General features: G+C 37.8%; 1 protein-coding gene across 1 annotated transcript in view; it reads right to left on the bottom strand.

The window, feature by feature from the left end:
- POLR3B (RNA polymerase III subunit B) overlaps window positions 1–23,430 on the bottom strand; it is a 113,934-nt gene that overhangs the window by 83,923 nt on the left and 6,581 nt on the right. The window contains exons 3-10 of the mRNA XM_082635662.1: window positions 22,018–22,074; window positions 21,869–21,933; window positions 19,712–19,787; window positions 16,976–17,076; window positions 12,824–12,915; window positions 11,274–11,391; window positions 9,499–9,607; window positions 709–831 (exon numbers count right to left, since the gene is read on the bottom strand). Of these exons, the coding sequence (XP_082491788.1) occupies window positions 709–831; window positions 9,499–9,607; window positions 11,274–11,391; window positions 12,824–12,915; window positions 16,976–17,076; window positions 19,712–19,787; window positions 21,869–21,933; window positions 22,018–22,074 (741 nt within the window). The remainder of the gene's footprint in view (window positions 1–708; window positions 832–9,498; window positions 9,608–11,273; window positions 11,392–12,823; window positions 12,916–16,975; window positions 17,077–19,711; window positions 19,788–21,868; window positions 21,934–22,017; window positions 22,075–23,430) is intronic.

Raw genomic sequence — 23,430 nt, 5'->3', positions numbered from 1 at the left:
CCCAGGATGACTATGAGGAATGTCACTATTGATTTACACTTAGGAAAGCACTTTACAAATGTGTAACTAAAAATCCTAAGTATGGCAATTAGGGCTCCCTGTCACACAGAAAGGGAATTGTAATTATTTTGTTTATATATACAGTTCCCTAACTTCATCTTTGAGTCTTGTCCTACAATCCACAGGTTCCAACTGGTAGTGCCCAAGGCAGGTCAACGACGGCTCTGTGGTGGTAAAGGGGTTCTAAACCTGGGTGTTTCTTGCTGGACACACTGGGAATTCAGGAAAAGGGATACAGACCACATACAACTGGATGCTGAAGGCAACTGGAAGTAGGGAATAAAAAGGAATATTAAAGAGAAACACATGAAAAAAAAACCTTCTACACTAGAGTTGCTGTAGTTTAAAAACCTGTATCACTTAGGCAAATAAGGAAAAGAAGAGTACTTGCTATTCTATCAGAACAAAAGCCTCTTGGCCCCCCTGCTTCTAAGTTACACACCAAAGGCTGATAATTTGTCTAGGCAAACTCCTTCCTCCAGTCCCTCAAATAATGAGTCAAAGAAGCTTCTCTACCACTCCTCCCATCTCCCCAATATCCTCCCCAAACCTATACCCTTAAAAGTCACTGCATCTGATGCTTTATCAATGAGGAGCATTAAATCTCCAATTCCCTTTCGTAGCAAAGGACAACATGAAAAGACACACCTGCATCTGTGTGAAAATCTGAGCTTTCTGGCACTCTTCCAAACTGGGCCCAAATGCAGCCATCACGTGCTCCTCCGTTCCAATCATCTGCACGATTTCCTGGTCACTCTCAACACCCATGGCCTAGGAAGGAAAGAAAAGATAGAATGAGTGCTGGCTTTGTGTTAACTCACTGACATTTGCTTATGCTAATTTGGCATTGTTTGTGGGTATTACTTCTAAGCAAAAGCTAGCTCTTTTCTCAGAAATGGTGCCATCTGGCATTGGCAGCCATAGCCCAAGCTGCAGAAGAACCTGAAACAGAAATTTTGATTAGGAAGAGGAAAACAAACATTCTCAAGCACTTTTTGTATGTGTACAGTCTTCTATAATTTAAAGTATCCTATGATTTTCATCATGAGAAAGGAAGTAGGGAGGTATAGTGGAGACACTGGTCACAGTTACAAAGGCAAACTGAAAAAAACAAAACGAAACAATACAAAACAGGCAAAGAGCAGTAAATCAGAAAATATGTATGGCTGAAAATAAACAGAACCCCAATTAGTTTTGCCACAAGATTAATTTCTCTGAGAACTGTCAAATCGTGCACCTTCAGGCTAAAAGAATTTTTCTTAACGGATGTTTTACTTCACTATTCTAGAGATATCAAGCTCTACTTGATACAGGTTTTTAAAGAGATTTTTATAAAACCAAGAACACACTTAGGTTTAAGAAACCCACTTATCTTTAAGTGTTTCAAGGTGGCAGCCGGCAACGCAGGTCTTTGTAGATTCCATATGGTACTAAGGCTTACTCCTTCACACATTTGCCTGGCATTCTGCCGTATCAAGAAATACAGCATAATCTCACTAAACCTCTCTTGGCAGAGGAGTGAAGGGGAAAGTTATGTTTGCATTAAAATTCTTCCTTTAGCTGCACAGAGAAAAGAGAACCGGGGGTACTTGTCTAGTTAAACTTTAATGATCTAGTTCTCAGTTCTCCACACACAAGAGAGAGAGAAGGAAAAAGGAATTTTGAGTCCGATGCAGAACATGGAGAACATGAACCTGAGTACAACAGAAAGGGAACCTCTCCAAAGCCAAGAGAGAATGTCAACAACAGGCCTGACAACCACTATTACACGTCACCTCCTCCACCCCAGTTTCTTCTTTTGTCACGACAGGGCACAACCAGGCCCCTTCCAGTTCAACATTCTACAACTCTACATTTGAATTTTAGTAGTCTGTATCTTAAACTTCGATTTGGATACCTTAGGATCAGATGTAAGCTTATTTAAAGTTTTGAAGCTTTCAGGGGCAGTTAAATAGATGCTATGTCCCTTTCAGGCCAACTGTGATGGTTTTGAAAATGTTCACGAACTCTTTGACACTCTCTTCAAAAGGTAAAGACTAATTCTCCTCCCCTTGAGTGTGGGCTAAACTTAATGACTCATTTATACAGAAAAGGTGGAAACGACTGCATGGCTCTGGAGCCTCGGTCATGGAAGGCACTGCCGCTTCCTGCTGGCTCCCTTGTGGCAGCCAGCAGCCATGTCATGGAGACACTCAAGCATCCATGGAAGGTCCAGTGGTGAGAAGCAAAGGTTCTTACCCTGAGGGTGAGCCACCCTCCAGCTTCAATCCAGCCTTCAGACCACTGTAGCCCTGGCTGACACCTAGACTCATGAAAGACCCTGAGCCAGAAGCACTCAGCCAAGCAATGCCCTAACCCCTCACCAACAGAGACTCTGCTGTAATTTGTTATTCACCACAGATAACTAACAGACCAACTTTGGGAATTAAATCTACTAAACTTAAAAAATATATATTTTAAGTGTATAACTTGTTTTGTTCAAAAAAAGTTTTGTTTAGTGAACAAGTAAAGAAGTTCTAAGGATACAGGTCTCTTTTTTGTATGTTAATTTTCATGTTTTCTTAATCTCTGATATGATGCACTTATTCAAATGGACATTAGACACCAACTCCAAAAATTACACAAATTCATTAAGACATTTAGTCTTTCATGGATTAAAGAAGAAAGCAATCCTAAAAAATTATCAGTTCTAATTTTTAAACAAGTGAAAACAAAAAACAAAAAAATGGATTATCCTTTGACCAAACACACTGAGTTGCAGCTACTCCAATGGTGATGGCGTATAAGTAGAACCATCTGCACTTCCTCCTTGGTCTGCCAAGTAGCCACTCAGAAACATCAGATGAGAATATTTCTCTGTGAAAAGCTAAATAGAATATAGGTTAACTTTTACTTGTCAATCTCTCAAAATAATGTTATATGGGTTTCAACGGAACCAAAACATTTTTTAAAAAAACAGTACTAAGGCAATAGTTTGCAGTCACCTTTTCTAAAACCTTTGATGTGAAACTTTGTAACTAATGCACCTCCCTTCTCAGAGGAAAGCCCGAACACTAAAAAGAGACCTATACAGCAGGGGTCCCCAACTCCCAGGCTGTGGACTGGTACCGGTCTTGGCCTGTTAGGAACCGAGCCGCACAGCAGGAGGTGAGTGGCAGGCAAGCGAGCGAAGCTTCATCTGCCGCTCCCCATCGCTCACATTACCGCTTGGACCATCCCCACTGCCGCCCCATCCATGGAAAAAACTGTCTTCCACGAAACTGGTCCCTGGTGCCAAAAAGGTTGGGGACTGCTGCTATACAGGACAGATGGCAAACCAAGCAGCAGGAAAAAGTCTCACTAAAACATAAATAGAATCCTAGAGTTGAAATGGCAGTGGCTTTCTGGTTGAGCCCCCTTTCTTTAGGGAAGTTAACATCTAAATCATCTGAATGTCACCTGTATTACCTTAATACTGTTTAGTTCAGTAATCTCCAAGTAAAAAAGACTTGATTGCCTCTTTTGGTGTTTAATAATGAAAAAGTCCTTCCTTATTTGACATATGGATTGCCACTTCAAGTCGTCCTGATGCTGACCTAGGTAGTAATTTTATAATTGCACAAAACTCTCGAGTGGCCTAACGTGAATCTAGGCCTACCAGATATTTCTAAGCTATGAAGCAAAGATACGCCAAGCACATGGTAAATGACACCATATGTGCATAAAGAATGATCAGTGGCAAAGCTCTGCTCTAAAAGGCCTAAACTCTTCCTATAACAGATCACTGAAATACAGGGTGATAACTCAGTCAGGTTATCATCAACTGTGCTCCAGATCCAAAGATGGAACTGACTTTATGACTATTTAGCCTTTGGAAGTCACAGCTACAAATAAATGACATATTGCTATGTAAATGACAGCAAAATGCCCAACCATTTTGCGTTACAGACATAATTCAGACATCTGAAAACTAGCTTTATATGGAACTCTTTGTACTCCAGATATCTGAAATCATTTCACCTAACTAATAAGTCAAAAGTGAATGCTGGAGAGGGTGTGGAGAAAAGGGAACACTCTTGCACTGCTGGTGGGAATGTGAAGTGGTACAGCCACCATGGAGAACAGTATGGAGGTTCCTTAAAAAACTACAAATAGAACTACCCAGCAATCGCACTACTGGGCATATACCCTGAGAAAACCATAATTCAAAAACAGTCATGTACCAAAATGTTCATTGCAGCTCTATTTACAATAGCCAGGAGATGGAAACAACCTAAGTGTCCATCATCAGATGAATGGATAAAGAAGATGTGGCACATACATACAATGGAATATTACTCAGCCATAAAATGAAACGAAATTGAGTTATCTGTAGTGAGGTGGATGGACCTAGAGTCTGTCATACAGAGTGAAGTAAGTCAGAAAGAGAAAGACAAATACCGTATGCTAACACATATATATGGAATCTAAGGAAAAAAAATGTCATGAAGAACCTAGGTGTAAGACAGGAATAAAGACACAGACCTACTAGAGAATGGACTTGAGGATATGGGGAGGGGGAAGGGTAAGCTGTGACAAAGTGAGAGAGTGGCATGGACATATATACACTACCAAACGTAAGGTAGATAGCTAGTGGGAAGCAGCCGCATAGCAACAGGGAGATCAGCTTGGTGCTTTGTGACCACCTTGAGGGGTGGGATAGGGAGGCTGGGAGGGAGGGAGACACAAGAGGGAGGAGATATGGGAACATATGTATATGTATAACTGATTCACTTCGTTATAAAGCAGAAACTAACACACCATTGTAAAACAATTATACTCCAATAAAGATGTAAAAAAAAAAAAGTGAATGCTATTCGATAACCATACGAAAAAATAGCAGAGATAATATGTTTCTGCAGAAGGTCACCCAGTCTGGCAATCAGCAATAAGAACAAAAATAAGGGGAGGTGCTCTTTAAAAAGTGGCAGGAAGTCTTCTCCTTGGATATCCACTAAGTGTGACTAAAAGTGTGATTTTTAGAGACAGAAAGAAGAATACTAATGAGAAGAGAATGATATGTAAGCTAACAGTGACATGTTGACATATATTACGTGAAGAAGGGAAATGGGTAAGTTGTTAAAATATCTAACATTCAGAAATCACTAATTTTTCTTTAAAGTAGACAGAAGTCAACCTATCATTTTAGGTTGACTTCTGACAACCAAAAGCAGTCCTAGCAGATAATAAAATAACTGTGATGGCCCACTTTAACTTTGTAATTTTTTTCTCTTTAAAGATCAAAAATTTCAATATAATACAGTGCCCAACACCCTTGATATTTGTCCTCTCTCCCATAAAAATTTTCAGACTACAGATGCCATCATAGTGCAACTGTTGAATACCGAGGGATACAAATGTAAAGTAGGGAGGATTCATGGGCAGGAGAACGTCTGTAGTGATTCAAGTCCATTAATAAGGCTGATCTAGGCCTTAAAAGCTTTATCCATCATATTCAGACTCAGCATGGAGTCTGGAAGCCCTGCTGCTTCTGTCACTTTTAGCCAATTGTTGGCTACAATCAACAACCATCAAGTCCTAATGACTGTCAAGGTCTGTGTTAGGGCCACACAACACAAAAAGAGAAATGATGTGACTTTTCTCGTATCCTACTTTATTTTCCGGGGCTTCTGATATTAAATGTGTAAGAACTCAGTAAAAAGAAATAGCATTGTCTTTCTACGCAGTCTACTGCTCGAAATATATATTATCTCATTTGCTCTTCAAACAACCCCCTTAGGTGAAATGCTCACTTGGATAACAAACTAGATATAGTTATCCAAGACTCAGGAAGACTGGGAAATCTGCCCAAGGACACATAGCTAATAGGTGGAGAGGCTGGAAATAAACCTAGATCAGTCTGATTCTAAGATATCAATATTCTATGCTCCCTCCCAGATGGGAAAGTCTCAATAGTGGTTCTCAAACAAGTTTATTAAAACATCCCTATTGTGGGAGACCAAAAAAAGTGACTATGTGTGACCAATGAATTTAATTAATTTATTTGATCTGAAAATTTCTAAATATTTATTTTAATTCATATATACTGCTGATTAAAATGTAATGAATATGTTTCGGGAGAAAAATTTAATGACATGCACCAAGTTTCTAAAAATATATATAATCCCACGCCCAGGAATTAAGTCTCACAAAATAATCAGCAACATGCACAAACACGTATGTACAAGGACCCCCAGAGTTGTGTATAAGAGTGAAAACTTAGGGGAAAAAAACGACGCGTAAATGTCACACTATAGGAATTTGCTTAATAGATTTTACCACATACACGCATTCTATAATACAACACCTACTAAAAATAATGATGTGGATTTTATTAATAGATGAGGAAAGCTAGTCACAATTCATTGTTAAATGAAAAAAATAAAATAAAATCAATGTGTATATTACAAAAGCAAAGGAAAAAAGGTCTTGAAAAAAATATATCCAAAAAAGTACTTATACTTTTTAGTGGCTTTCTGAATTTTTACAATGCAAGGACTATTTTATAATCAGAAAGGGAGAAGTTTGAAATCTCAACTACTGGCTACATAAAAATGCACACAGTTCATTTATAGCCCCATTCTAAAAAGGATTTAATAAGTCAGCTATAAATATATGTATACATTTACAACATAATATTAAACAAATTTGACAGAAGAAACTGTCTTATCAAACTTTTGTCAACTAGTCAAAAAAAGTATTTAATAAAGATTTTCTGGTTTTAAGGCATGCATGTGTCTAGTGATCCATTTTCCATGAGTGATATAAGATTATCTGCATTATAATTAATTTATAATGTCTGGTCTAAGGAAAGCAGTCCTATGCACCTTCAAGCATTGAAACCATCCATAAAAGTCCTTCTGATGCATGGTAACATACTGCCCTCTGCTGGAGACATAATTTTACATAGATAAAATTTTCTTTATCCACTAGATCCCACTATGTACACAAGATACTGCACTGAGCACTGTGGGATCCCTATAAAAAAAGACAAAATTACTTTGCCTTTTACAAAAATTATAATTACAAAAAATATAAACTTTGAAGAAAGGTAATAAAAAAGTAAATTTAAGAATTCTCTCTGGCCCCCCCAGTATAATGGTACTGCTATTACGATCATCATCATCATCCTAAAAAGAAAATAAATGGCATCATCTCACTTAGAGAACTCAAAAGCACATTAAGCTATACTAAGCATTAAAAAAATTTCCTACAAGCTCCTTCTTGTAATTACTTTTAGAATATGGATATGTCCTGAGTTAATGAACCTGACTTGTCAATATCCATTCAATACCTATGAACAACTGGTGGCTTATCAACCTCTAAAATTATCTGAATTACCCAGTATCTTTCAGTAATTCCTCGAATAACCTGAGCTCTTTATTTCAATCAATCTAGTTGTCAAGATTCATTTTATACCCATATACCTCATGTTCTACAAAGTTGCTGCAAACACTGAATTAGTGAACAGTGAAACATTGTTCCCAGGAGAAATGCATAGTTAGATTCTTGTGAGCCTCTGGTTACACTTTCTTCAACTGATCAATACAGAACCTTGTTTTATGTGTGTTCTGTTTAAAGACACCTTATTTAATATACATCATCGTTGACTCATTAACATTGCGATTGCGTTCAGCAGCACTGTAACTCATTCCTGAATGAAGCTTATCTAACACACACGTTTTCCCCCGTAAGGCACACTGCAGCGTTCTTGTGATTAGAAACACTACACAGCACGTCAGCACCATGCCTGGGCCCATTTTAAACGACAAGATCGCTTACAAAAAGTACAAAAATTTGAAAAACATGGCACTAAATAGACTACAAAAAGGGCATTTGTTTGTAGTACGAGAGCTGAAATGAGAAGGCAGGGTATCCCCATGATTGATCTCAGCTGGGAATTACGCGTTTGGTGACTCGAATTTTTCGCTGCTCTGTCCCTGCACGTGTCTGTGAATAACGGTAAAATCACCACACGTGATGATTTGGGGGTTACAAATAAATTTTAGCAAGTAGGAGAACTGCCAAATACAGAATCTGCAATTACTGAGCATCAACTGTATCACATAATGCTGACTATTTTTCTGTTTGATTAATGACTAGTACTACAAATAACCATTCATAGAATATGTATAATATTTAAGTCGCAGAGCAGGCTAAATGGGCCACTATTATCTGAGAATTATCTGAGAAGACTATACCATTTAAACATTATTTCTATGGGAAAATGTCTTTTGGGTTCTAAGTCGACAATTCACAAACAAGATAAATCAGCTTTAAAGATTCGTGTTTATGAAGAAATTCACCAGAATCCTGAAGTCCATAAAAAAGAACAAAAAACTTGGTCCATACTCTCTGACCTAGAAAATTCCACTGCTAGGAGCTTAGCCTACAGATATCCTTGCCCTGTATAAAATATTACAGCAGCTCTGTAATAGCAAGAGTTGTATATGTCCACTGATAAGGGAATAGTTAAATAAATTATGGTACACTCATAAATGGAACCCTTTGTTAACAAGAACATGGTAGGGCTTCCCTGGTGGCGCAGTGGTTAAGAATCCCCCTGCCAATGCAGGAGACATGGGTTTGAGCCCTGGTCCGGGAAGATCCCACATGCCATGGAGCAACTAAGCCTGTCCGCCACAACTACTGAGCCTGCACTATAGGGCCCGCGAGCCACAACTACTGAGCCCACGTGCCTAGAGCTTGTGCTCTGCAACAAGTAGTTGTGGCACTACTGAAGCCCGCATGCCTAGAGCCCGTGCTCTGCAACAAGAGAAGCCACCACAATGAGAAGCCCGCACACTGCAATGAAGAGTAGCCCCCGCTCGCCACAACTAGAGAGAGCTTGCGTGCAGCATCAAAGACCCAACACAGCCATACATACATACATACATAAATTTATTTATTTTAAATAAAAAGAACATGGTAGGTCTGTATGCACTAATATAACAGTATCTCCAAGATGTAAGTTACAGAAAAGAAAACAAGCTAAGTGCAAAATAGTGTGCAATGTATGTAAGTAAAAAAAACAGAAAAGAAACCTACTACATACTCATGTGCTGTATATGCACAGACTATCTCTAGAGAGATGCACAAGTAACCAGTAGCAGTGGTATCCTTTGGTAGGATAACTGTGGTTAGGTACAGGTGGGTGGGAGGCTTACTAATCACTATATACCCTTTTGTACCTTTGGAATTCTTCACCATGTATCTATTAAAAAAAACAAAATAGATCACTACTTTTAAAAGTACCTGAACCCCAGTCTTATTAGCTTTCAATTTTAAATACTGACAGCTTCTCTATGCCACAAATCTTTTTATTCTTAGAACTCCTTATGCTCCAAATTTCTAATTACATATGAAAATAAACCATAAAAAGAGTTCTTTATAATTTTCAGTAGATACCTGCAGCCTCACCTTAAATATGATGACAATGGGTATATCTTCTGACAAAGTATTATGCCTCAAATAAAATCGTCCTTGTTTCACAGCCATATTGGTTCTGCTTTTTTTCTCATGGGTAGAGCTGTAAGGAAACACAAGTTGGTTAAACTACATCCCCACTTAGTTCCAAGCTAGTTAACATGCAGTAGCAAATGACCACCAATCAATAAGATTCAACTCATCAACAACAATCAATAAGGTCCTTCCTTCCAAATAGGTGTCTTTTTACACAACTCCTCTCCTGTCTCCACCACCACTTCCATCAACATTTTAAAACACTAGAATTGTTTCTTTAGCTTTGAGATTATGGTGGAATTTTGTGTGTGAATGAGTGACAACCACCAATTCATTTTGACCTACTTCACTTTGATTCCACCTGGATTGCTTTAATGTAGTGTGGGATATATTTCTGATCAATTTTATACATTTGAAATGAAAAACTTCAAAATGAGCCTACACTATAATGGGAAAACTACATGGAAATGAATAAATACTATGAGTTTTTAAACTAATAATCCAATAAAATATACCTACAATCTTGGTATACAGTGAAGCCAAAAGAAACTAAGGAATCTCCTTCTATAGATCTCTGTTAGCTGTAATTTTCCTAGTGGATTTAAAAACATTTCCAAGCTTTAATCAACCACAATAATAACACATACTGATCACCCACTACATGCTGTGTGCACTGTTACTCACTCTACTTACACTAGCTCTAATTTCCTACATACGAACACTTATTTCGAAGTGTTGCCCCCAAATCACATATAAGGAAACCAAGGCTTAGAGAAGCTAAGTAACTACTCCCCCAACTAGCTCATAGCTAGTAAACAACTGTGGGATTCAAATCCTGATTGCCCTGGCTTTAAAAGCTGCATACAACAGGAAGATGTGGGTTGCAGAATTATTAGATCTGGATTCAAATGCTGGCTTCCTCATGATCGATGTCACCTTGTGCTCAAGGCCTGTTACTCAGATGGAAATAACAGCACTTATCTTGGAGGGCTGAGGTGACAATTAAATATATATAAAGCACCTAGTACACTGCCTGGCTCCTAGTAACTGCTCAATAAATGGGCACTATTGTTAGCTGCCTCTCCACCAGAAAGAAAAATGCAGAAACTCTAAGCCAAGCAGTTCACTGTAGGTTGTCAGAAGAGAAACTCTATTGCATACTGACATTTTAACTATGCCACATTTTATTATTTCCAGAACTCATTAACATCCAAATTTCAAATTACATAATAATAAATCAGAGAAAAGAAGTTACAGGAGTGATATAAGGGATACTGTTGTAGAAAAATGAGTACACTATGAAGGAGGTTGGTCTAACAATACAATGTTAAGTACATGACATACAATTCATTAAGTATAAAATAGTCTCTGATTATATCAGAGTAAGAATACATATGTAAAATGGTGAAAGACTGAAAAGGCACATGAGAAACTAAAGAGTGTTTTTTTAAATTTCTTTTTTAAAAGTTCCTTTAATGCTATAGATTACGTAAAGTTCAACTTGAAAATAACAAATGGCCTTTTGAGCAATGTCTCACACTTTCATCACTGGAAATTTTAAATCAATACTCTATGCTTACAGACTTACACAATTAATTGAATGCAGATAGTTTAACTATTACACTGCCTGTTATTGGAGAGAAATAACTGGCTACCTCCATATTGAACGATAATCATCTGACACTAATGGAATGATCAATATTTCTTAAGAACATTGTCCCTGCTATCCATACCTGGTGACTGAAGCACCCACGGCCCCTTTTCTGTCAGCCTCCACGATGATCCTGTTCTTAGACAGCTGCTCTTGGATAAGAATAACTTTTTCTACTCCTTTAACAATGAAGTAGCCCCCTGCCCAAGGGAAACAAGAAAGGTGTCACCAGCTATTCTTCCAACAGTGTGATTTAGTAATGGCAGTGATCTCCTGATCACTCTTCCATCACCTCACGGTGCTGGCCATCACTCAGTTCGAAGGGGTTTGTCAATATTGTTTTACAAATTGGTAATAGTCTCAGCACACTATTATATACAAATGAACCACAAGATGATAATCTTGAAGACAAGGGACGTATCTTATTGGTCTATGGATCACCAGCAGCTGACATATATGAGAGGTGAATGAAAAAAATGTTAAATAAATTAGTCTTCAGATTTTATAAGCACAGAATTAACTGATCATCTTCAATATAAGCTAAAATTTGCTCTTAGTTTTCTAACAAATCATTGACAATGGCAGATTAAGATTAGGTTTCCAAAATAATATTTGATATTCAATAAAACTCGTAAAACATTATGACGTACTTTTGCACACAATTCAGAACAGGATAAAGTGAGACTTCATTTTACCTTCAGGATATAAGCAAAAACAAGGCAATATATTTGACTTATGCAAAATCCTGTTTCTAATAAAGTCATGTTCTTTGTTAACCTCTTTCCAAAACCTTCTGGGATTCTACATCAATGCAAATTTAAAGGAATTAGATTAGAGCAACTATAAACTAAATTAATGTGAAACATGAATTAAGAAATTAAAAGAACTTTCTGTTAAGTGCTAAGCTTGAAACTTAAAAAAAAATACTGCCTAGAAATAAGTACAAAAATATAACCTTAAAAAATTTAAACAGGGCTTCCCTGGTGGCGCAGTGGTTGAGAGTCCGCCTGCCGATGCGGGGGACACGGGTTCGTGCCCCGATCCCGGAAGATCCCACATGCCGCGGAGCGGCTGGGCCCGCGAGCCATGGCCGCGGAGCCTGTGTGTCCGGAGCCTGTGCTCCGCAACGGGAGAGGCCGCAGCAGTGAGAGGCCCGCGTACAGCAAAAAAAAAAAAAAAAAAAAAAAAAAAAATTTAAACAGACCTTCATTTTTTGCCCCTATACGGCATTTAAAACAGCCTGAAGTGAGCTACTTGTGACTTTTCAGATGAGGTAGACAAGGAACTTTGTGAGATTACTCTTGAATTTTTAAGCATACCAAAAGAAACCACCGAGTAAAGAGACAAAGGAAAGCCTGATAAACCACAGCAATAAATCAGAACTTGGGGTATTAAAGTTTTAAATTTGAAATAAAAGAGGAAACGGTATATCTTTTAAAAATACAGACTAATAGAATAAATTTGGAACCAAATTTCTCAATGTTTTGCAAAGTTTTACCCAAGTTGACTATAAAGCAGAAAGGCTGGTATTGTTTTTGAGGAAAAGTGGTAAAACAACAGCAAGAGCAAAACAAAAGCAAAAGAAAAAAAAAGAAAAAGGAAGGGGGCACAAATCCAAGAAATCACACATACCTGGATCTAAAGGACATTCATTCAGTTTGGCAAATTCTGCTGGTGTTTTTCCTGTAAGAACACAGTTTGAACTACGTAGCATTATGGGCATTCTGTTTAAAATAAAACAAAAGAAAATGTCACATACAGGTTGTCACTGGTAAAAAAGCTGAAAAGAATACATACTGGGCACTGCACACATCACCAAGGGGTCTGCATTCCTGTTTGACATGCTAGGAAAGGCGGAGGGATGGTATTGCATGAAAGAGACAAGTGAAATGAAGTATTTCCTCAGGCACACTGCTCTTCTGGTACAGGTAACAAAAACTCAAATGTGTGGTTTACTTAAACTTTGCAGACAAGCCTGAACGAAAGTCACAAATGGCAACACTTCAGTTGTGGTAAACAAAGTGACTCCCCTTAGGTAGAAACAGCACAATGAATCAAAGTGTAAGGAACAAGGGACTATCAAAACTAACCAGGTAATTTTGAAAAAGAACTAAGCAAAACTTCTAGAAATGAGAAATGTAAGCATTAACTTAAAAATCTAGGAGTAGGCTGAATAGTAGATTTGATGCTGCTGAAGGCAGAATTACTGAACGGAAAAAGAGATCTGAAGAAATTATTAAGAATGTATTTTAGAGACAGAGATAAAGATATGAGGGTTTCAGAGTCCTGGAAGGAGAGAGTGAGAAGGCCTCATGTATGTCTAATCAGATTTCTACACAGCGAGAATACACAGAATGTGTGAGAAGTCCTATTCAAAGAAACAATGGCTGTGAACTTCTAAAAAATGTATGAAAGCATAAACTACACAATATCTATTCAGAATAAATAAAAAGAAAGCCACATCATAATCAAGATGCAAAACATCAAAGACAAAGAGAAGATTTAAAACCAAGCCAGAGGTAATGGCAGGTAACCTGCCTTTAAAAGAAGAGAACGATAGCTGGATGGACAGATAACTTCACACATGCAATTAACAGACGATAGGGCAGTGATAAGCCAGTGACTGTCAACCTAGATTTGTGTATTCTGTTAAGTCACCATTCAGAATGAAGTCGATACAAAGATATTTTCAGACAAAAACAAAGAAGTTACTACTAATGAACCCTCACTAAAAGAATTTCTAGGTAATTCCCTGGCGGTCCAGTGGTTAGGACCCTGCACTTTCACTACCGAGGGTGTGGGTTCAATCCCTGGTCAGGGAACTAAGATCCCACAAGCTGTGCAGTACAGCCAAAAAAAAAAAAAAAAAAGATTTTCTAAAAGATATTTCAGGAAGATGAAAAACAAATGTTGAAGAAAGTCTGACATGCAAAAATGTATAGTGAACAAAGAAAATGGTAAATAATGTGGGTAAGTAAAAACAAATATTAGCTCTATGATAATAATAATTTCTAATATATGGGTTAAAAAAGACAAAACAAGCTAGAACTAAAATGCATAACAAAAGCATGTATATCAGGAGGGTTGATTTGATCCAAGTTAAAGCTGTCTAAGGTCCATGACCTTTCCATAGGAATAAACATATTATTTTCAAACTTTGTAAAATACGCAATTCAAAATTTCTAAGATAAGCATAAGCAACCAGAACTACTGTACATGACTTTCAAATCAGCTGGGAGAGAGTAGGGAAAAAAAACATCCATGAACCCTAAAGGCAAAAAGAGAAAAAACTGAAATGAAAAGCTGGACAGATTAAAAATGCAAAATAAGTTGACAGAAGTATATCCACATATATCTGTAACATATAATAAATATAAGTGAACTACATTCTCAGATAATTTTTTTTAAATCTAGCCATATGCAGTTTATTTCAAACATACCTAAAACGTAAGGACATAAAGATAAAAAGAAAAGGATAAAAAAAATGATACGCCAGAAAAATAACCAAGAGAAAGCAGATGTGGCTATAATAAGAGCAGACAAAATAAATTTTAAGGCAAAACAATATTACAAGAGATAAAGATAAATGCCTAATATTCAATAACAAAAGGTTCAATTCACCAGGAAGACCTAACAATTCAAAACTTCCATGTACCTAATATCATAACTTCAAAAAGCAAAAACACACAAAAACATAAGGAAAAACGGACAAATCCATCATCGTAGTGGGAGATTTTAACACATTTCTCCTAGTACTTATTAAAACCAATCAAAAAATCAGTGAAGACACATAATATCTAAACAACACAATTAACAAGCTTGATCGAAAAGAAAAAGATAGACAGTGACACAACAACTGGAGAATACCCCTTGCTTCCAAACACACATGAAACATGTATGAAAAGAAACAGGTCTCCACAAAGTTCCAAAACTTGATGTAAAGCACCAATTTGCAAATTTAAAAACAGTCTTCTAAGTAACTCATAGGTTAAAAAAGAAATCATAATGGGAAGGTAGGGATAGAAATATCCTCATTTTAGGGACTTCTCTGGTGGTCCAGTGGTTAAGATTCCGTACTTCCACTGCAGGGGGTGTGGGTTCAATCCCTTAGTTCCCCCTGGTTGGGGAACTAAGATCCCATGCCTCGAGGCATGGCCAGGAAAAAAAAAAAAACACCCAGAAAAAAAAAGTCCTCATTTTGATATTTAAATAAAGAAAAAAGACACTGACTAATATATAAGAATATTAAAATTTTTTTAAAGAATATTAAAATTACCAGAGTAACCAAAAGAAGAATTGAAGAATTAAAAATAAGAAACAAAGTTGGAAGAGGAAGGGAGAAGGAAAGTGAATGATACAGATAAACCAATCCACACCTTCTATGTTAGTAGTCAAAAAATAGTTGTCTAAAATTGAGGTAGCAAGAAAAAAAGGTATAAGCATAGCATTTAAAGTTATGGATGTTAATAACCAGAAGAAATAACAGAACTGGTTACAAGGTCAGGAATGGGACTAGGGATGAGGAAGGGTAGGGAGGAAGACTCCTGTTTTGTATCAAATGTTCTTATGTACTATTTGATTTGCTACCAAGTATAAATATTATTTGGATTAAACTAAAAACGTTTTAGTTCAAAAAAATAATTAAATGAGATGTTTCCAATTATGGTAGTACATGGTACATATAAGCAGTCTAATTAACAGAGGTCGTTTTTCGGAATGCAGGCCTAACAAATGAAATCACCTATCACAGGACCTGGCACCTGGTAGGTATTCAACAAATACCAGTTACATGCCCATCCTTCCCTGCCCCTCTTTAACCCAGGATCTAAACCTTAAATGTATTTCTGGTTTGCTCCAGTATCTCCTGCCTTTCTTTCACAATACTCAAACTGGATAATCATTTAGCAACAGTCCAAGATTTAACTGGACACAAGTATGGTCCATTTACAAGAAAGAGAGAAGCTCTGATCTTAACACTGATAAACAGTCGTGCTAAGACAAAGATTAACATTTTAATATCCCTACTTCTTTTCCTAAGTGAAGAATGAGGAGAATGTAGCCAAACAAGCGATGTCTTAAGTGTCTTCTACTTACCTGAGGACCCAGCAGAGTGCAGACAATGACAGTTAGCTGGTGCATATTTAATGAACAAATGGATGTTTATTAAACTCTTAGCACTTTTGAAGGGGGGCAACACTTGAGCGGTAATTATTTGCACTAAGTTTAAAGTTCAACATCATTATTAAACTCATTATTAAATATTGTGGATTTTGTCCATTTCTACAGGAGAATCAATATATTTCCCTAATTAGGAAAAGCAGGCAGCAAAAATGCTAGCTGATGCTATCTATTATTTCCAAACTTGCTCTGGGCAAATAAATAATTTCTGCCTTAAATACTGCTATAAACGCTCATTCTTCCAGGAAAACTCAAAATATGTAAGAATCCACCAAGAAGACCAGCCCAGGAGCATTCAGTGAAATGCTATCTTACCCAATGTTTCCCTAACAGCCTGGAGTTACAGGAGGAAATGGAAGCAATTTCCTTAACTTTATGGAAAAGGTTTCACAGTTTAAATATAACAACCACAACAACGTGAAGGACGCTGCTCCAAGTGCTTTACATGTGCTGACTCACTGGACCCATAAAATAACCCCATGAAGTAGGCTCCATCTCCCCCATTTTTCAGATGAGGAAATAGGGCAAGAGCATTAGTACTTGCTCGAGGTCACCTCACAGGGCCGCAATGCTGGCAGCGAGGCTCCAGGAAGTGTCAGTCCTCACCTGCCAATGGGTAAGGCGTTGCGGATGATCCTCTGGCTGCCTCGGGTATATTCAATATCCACTGTGATGGGGGCAGAGTACGTCATGTCCCGCAACCGGCACTGAAAGAGAATCAGACAATCACGGCTCCTCCTCTCTGGAAAAGAAAGGATCCTGGCAGCCTCAAAGAGCTCTTCTCGAGTAGAAGCGTGGCCCATGCTGGACTCTGATCCCTCCATGGAACACAGCTGCCCCCTGTGCTGCCTTAAGGGCACTGGGAGTTACAAGCTTACCTTCTCCATGAGGGGATGATGCCAGCCATGGATCTAGACATTGCCACAGCTTCCCCACCCCTGCCAGCCCAGAAATGGAACAATAAATCTGGTACTGATTTTCTTCTCACTGATCTGATGCCATCACCAGTCTGTCCCATACCTTTGAAGCCGTTAGATCATCCCTTGCAAACTGGGTCCTTGGAAAGTCATCAATGTGGCTGGCTTATTCAAAATAGTTAACAACCAGTATAATAACTAAAGTATGTACACGCACAAACTAAAAGAATTAAACTATATTTCCTTTTATTCTCCAAACAAACTAAACTATATCACAAAATTCCTTTCCAAGGGATATGTCAGAGCATGAATCACTCAACGCATCATTCTAACAATTTCTGAGTCACTTGCAGAACTTTAGAAATTGTTGGTGTGCGCTTTACTTTCACGTGGTGATGACTCACTAAGAGAAGCCCTTGCCTGGGCCATGATCAGGGAACCCCATGAAAATCTTCCGATGACTTCTCCATTATATTGATGGTCATCAGGTGCCTTGCAGTCTCAAAAAGAGAATTTCTCTCAACCTCAACGATGCAATTCATGATGCTGAATCCTCTCTCTGGCTTTTACTGCACCAAAGACAGATACAAACTTTTTCTAGCCTAACAGTGCCTAGGATTTAAAAATATTATATAGTCCTATTATTGACCAGTATATTACCTTATATTTAATTATATCAAGCCTCCTGCAGGCCTGACCAAAGGTAGGGTGGCATGGTGATCAGAGTGTGGACTCTATTTTCTGTGCTCAAATCCTGGCTCTACCAATTAAGTTTTAAATAACCTTTCTGCATCTCAGTCTCCTCATACGTAAAACGGGAATGTGAATAATTTTAATTCCCAAGAGTATGAGTATATATTTTTAGAATGGTGCCTGGTACAGAGTACTATATAAATATTATCTCATTTTTGTTAATAAAACTAATGTAACACCCATGATAGGCAGACATTCATGGGTCTTAACAAACTCATCCCTTCAAATGGAAATGAAATTTGACAGAAGTGGTAAACATGGGGTCCCAAACTACCTCTGGGGCCCCCTCTGTCCCCCTCGAACTCTCTCTTATCAAAAGGAAAAGGGCTGTGTGGGTAGAGCCTGCAGTACCTGCACCCCAAGTCCTGCTGTGGGTCCCATGACTGCCCACCCACCTGCTCTCCCACGCTCCCCATCTCTCTAAGAGTCAATATCCCTCCAAGAAATCTTTGCACCCTCTTTCTCTAATTGCAGTAATACCCATGTGTTTTCTTCAACATCAGGAATAATTATTATAATGGCAATTGTGGCTTCAGCCTTCTTGAACTACTTCGAATTCTTCGTCTTCTCCCTTCTCTGAACCCATATGCTGGTTTAGAAGGTGACTTGGAAATTGTTAATTGGCTGTTTAGTTCTTGAAAAATTGGAAAGTCCTAGCCAGATGGAAAATGGAGGTGGGGAAAGCCAAATCGGGGCACACAGTTTCCAACATCCAGTCCTCACTCCTCCCTGTTCAATCCAACGTCACATATTCGCCTTACCTACCGTCTAGGCTGCAAACCCTGGTGTCTCTGTTTCATTTGTTTTGTTATTTTAATCCACAACAGTATGAACTTGAGCAAAGATATTATGTCTTATTTCTTTTGTATCTCCCAATTTTGCAGCACAAAATAAATGCTCAATCAATACTCGGTGATTAATACCAAAATTACCGATATAAAATATCTGGTTACTTGATCACACTTCCTGTTTCACCTTGCTTAGAAAACAACCATAGCACTCTAAAACCTTACTTGTTCTTTACTAAAGATTCCTGTGCTATGTTCCCTAATTGCTATTTTAGCTTTACATTAATACAAACCAGGAAAATCTACAAAAATCATTTTCCTTCCTGAATCAATGCCCAATTATGGACACTAAGTAGAAGAATTTGAAGTGAAATCTAGAATCCGTTAAAAGCCAATAAACAGGCCTGGTCTAAAAGCTGTTGTCTGTAGCTCTTTTAAAACCCCGGCATTTACATTTTCTTCTCCTCTGCCTCTTCTGCTAGACCGTGAGTTCCTTGTCCTCAGTTCCTCTGCAAACGCAAGGCCTGCTGACCCTCAAAATACGCACTAAGCGAGAAACCCCTGCAGGAACAGCACACCGCACCAGACACCAGTGGTCAGCAAGGATGGGGGGTGGGGAGACCATGAAAAAACTCAGAAACAGGACATAAGAAAGACACAGTGACCTAACAGGGCAAGTTAACTAGGATTAAATGATAAACCAACTAATACAAAACTCTTTCCTAATATAGTATGGTATTATACGGGTGCTTATTTATTTTGGTTATCTTGTCTCATAAGAGATTTTTCCCCATTTTTAAATCAGTTTTTAAGAATATATTTTAAGGGCACTGACTCTTCCAGTTAAACCAAACAAATCCAATTAAATTAAGGTTGATAATTACCTCATGAGGGGACACTGGTCTAGTTACATTGAAGCTTTCTTCAACATCAGGAAGCCCGACATAGATATTAAGATATCTGAAAAGCAAGTTATTCCAGAACCAATTACAGTTCTTCAAAGAACATATAAACAATCAAGCTATTTTCCTCCCGAATACAAGATTGCCCTTTGACAAATGCTTATCTTGCAGAGGATGACAAATTAAAAAATTATAATTGGAGATCTTAAAGTCATAGAACACACAGTTTACAAAGGAGAGAAAATGCTATCAAGTTACCTTTAAAAAAAAATACTGTAAATCTCTTTACAAAAATATTGAAACTATAGCTCCCTACAAATGATACTTAAGGAAAAAAGCAAATGCAAAAGAGTAGCTATAGTACGCCACCATTCTCATAAGAAAGGATAATAAGAGGAAAAAATATATGCACTCATTTGTGCAAAAGAAACAGGAAGAAGAAAGCAGAAACTAATGAGACTGGTTACCTACAGGGAGCACTGGGAACAGGGTGGGAAGAACTGGAAGGGGAGGGACAATTTTCTGAGTAGACTTTTTTCTATAGGTCTAACTCTTACAACCAAATAATGTCTCACATACCCCAAATGGAATACAAACCTGACTGCACTACAAATGAATAATATAACGGCACTGAAAAGGCAAGAAAGAAAATAACTAACCTGAGTAACTTTAGAAAACAGTATTTTGATTGGATACAGCAAGGACAGAAAAGCAGTATACAAATATCAGTAAATTTTATTCTCACAGAGTGATGAATTAACAATTCTGAAACTACTTTCTGTATATCCTAGGATTGAATAAATAAGTAAATATAGCTCTGTCTACTGAGACTTTAGTACCCATATCTTGGTGTCTAAACACTACTCTCCAATAAAAGAGACTAAAGCTCCTTGGAGAAATGATTGATTCCAGGCTGGGACAGGAAAAGCACTAGATGAACCACATCTCATGGTACCAGAAAGTAGAGGAGTGCTCGAAAGTTCACAGGAGCATGTTAAAAGGATGTAGCAGTCAACTTGATGAATCTCCCTATGGCCAAATCTGGGACCATTTGAGAAATAAAACAATGACAGTACTGGATTATGATGTATAGAATAAAATAAACACCCATGAGTTCATATTGATATAAATAAAATTACAGATAGAGAGTAAATGAGGGGAAGAAAAAGCTCTTCCTCACAGTAGAATTCTAATATTAATGTAGAAAGAATGATGGAAATAGAGACTTGCCAATAGGTAAACACCACAGCAGTTACTGTTGTAGGTAACTGCTGCAACGATCATCAATGCATGCTAAAGGCAGTGGGTAAAGTGCAATGAGAAATAAGATATTTGCATAGTCTCGAAGGATCACCTTATAAGACAGTGATTAATTACTAAAGGAAAAATTAGTAACTTTATAGTGGAGAAACCTCGAAGATACCATCTTAATCAAGTGAACAAAGTTAAAATCACCAGCCGTTAAATATACTGACATCTGTACCCCCTGATATGGTACAGTGAGAATGACACGAAGCATTGCTTCTGTGGTATTCTGGCCAAAAAGGCATAACCCAATGTAGCCACGAGCAAATACCGCACAAACCCGAATCAAGGACTTTCTACAAAACGACTGACCAGAATTCTTCAAAAGTGTCAAGGTCATGAAAGACCAAGAGAGCTTGAGGAACTGGCATAGATTGGAGAGGATGAAGGAGACATATGACGTCTGAACATAATGCAGGTCCTGGATTGAATCCTGGACCAGACAAAGGACATTAGTGGGATAACTAAGATTTGTAGATTAGTCAACAGTATTGTATCGGTGCTAATTTCCTAGTTGTGCTAATTATGCTATGGCTACATAAGATGTGAATATTAGTATAAACTGGGTGAAGTGTAACATGGGAACTCCTTGTCCTCTTTTTGTAATTTTCCTCTAAAATTGTTTTTAAAAAAGTTTAAACCTAATAGTTTCAGTAACTTTTCACTCATAACTACTTGTTATCCTTAGCTTACCAATTGAAAATTAATAAATATCTTCCTATCAAACAGATAAAAGGAGAATTATGTTAAAAGAGTTTTGACAGCAACTACATTCACTATAAAAAAATGTTAGACATAAACAAAATAGCAAACTAAGAGTAGTTGATTCCTTACTTTAAGTACCACATGGGGTCAGCATCACTCGTAACCTTTTCATTGGCTTTCATTATTTTCTTTATCTGCAGGGGAAAGAGTAACATGAGGAAAGACTCTGGCTTCCAGTTAATTCTTAACCATATCCTTTTCCAAGATCTGATGCTTACCTCTACATTAATGAAATAGTTAAATGAATCTATATGCTGTTTCACAAGGCCTTTCACCTAAACAGATAAAAAGTAAAAAGTAGGTTAGCAACAAAATAGCAGATTACACAATGGATCTCACCTGATACATAAATTTTCCTCAAAACCAAAGTGAGAAAAAAAATCCATGAATTTTACTTAGCAAAGCTTTACATTTCTGTGTCCTCACTCCATCTCTCCTCCATCTTACTAGAACACCCTCAAATTTTCCTCCCTGAGAAACAATCTGACCTTTGGAATTCAAGATATGAGTACCTGAATATACCTAATGACTCCCCATGAGCTAACAAATAAGGCAGATTTTCCCTACATGCTTTGAATTTACAAAAAAAATCCAAGAAAAAATACAGCAGTTGAGCATCATCTCTTCAACCCCCAAACAATGTCTATTTTCTTTCTTGTCTTGCTCCTATGTAAGCAGTTTTATATCTGTCTTCCATATCACTTTTAGAAGAATGAAGGGAAAAAACAAGGATCTCTATTAAGAAAACCAAAAATAATTGCATTTAAAATTGGAAGCAGAGTGAACATCAGGGACCTAAGATCGATCAGCTGGCAGTGACTTCCTTTCATCTCAGAAGTCAGTATGGCTGCACAAAGCGCTATAAAAAAACACTGAAACGATAAACACATAGAATCCAGTCTTAGGATTTAAAGGACTGTAATATGTTCATCTTTTTACATTAATCTTCAAACACAATTAGTTCAACACTTCTAGAACACTCTCAACAGACAGATAATCACAGGGCCTTTGCTTTAATTCCACCTCCTTATTCAGGATCTCACTGGCTTACAAAGCAGCCATCCTATTATGAAATAGTCCTGATTGTTAGGGGAAAAATTCACCCTTATAATGATCCGCAGGCTGCCTTCCCCCAGTTTCCACCCCTTGGGCTTAACTGCCTTTTCTGGAGAAAATGTCTGCTCTACCACAGTCTGTTTAGTGATCACATCTCTCTTTCATGTTCTCACTTCCAGGCTGAACAGGCACTTCCACTATTTCTCGCAGGCATGCCTTCCAGACCCTTCAGCAGCCCACGAACCGCTCCTGAGTGGGCTCCACTTCGTCATCACATGGATGTCCTGAACTCACTGACAATCCTCCACAGTCTGACCAGTGGACAGTGGGGCTACTACGTACCTCCCTCATTCTGGATCTTTTACCATGGCTATTAAAAAACAAGGTCACATTACAGGCTGATCAACTAAAACTCAAAAGGTAATTTTTATGTTCACAGAAGAATGCTATTAAGTCCAGCACACCCCATTTGGTACTTGTGCAAAACAAGAGGGACTTACATGAGACTCTCCTCACTGCTGTCACCCCAGCCTAACATTCCAAGTCTTGATTCTACCTGCCCACCGCACCGCAGC

The sequence above is a fragment of the Mesoplodon mirus genome (genome assembly GCF_964341445.2).
Source record: "Mesoplodon mirus genome assembly, chromosome: 11".
NCBI lineage: Eukaryota > Metazoa > Chordata > Mammalia > Artiodactyla > Ziphiidae > Mesoplodon > Mesoplodon mirus.
This window is presented reverse-complemented; position numbering and strand designations above follow the sequence as displayed.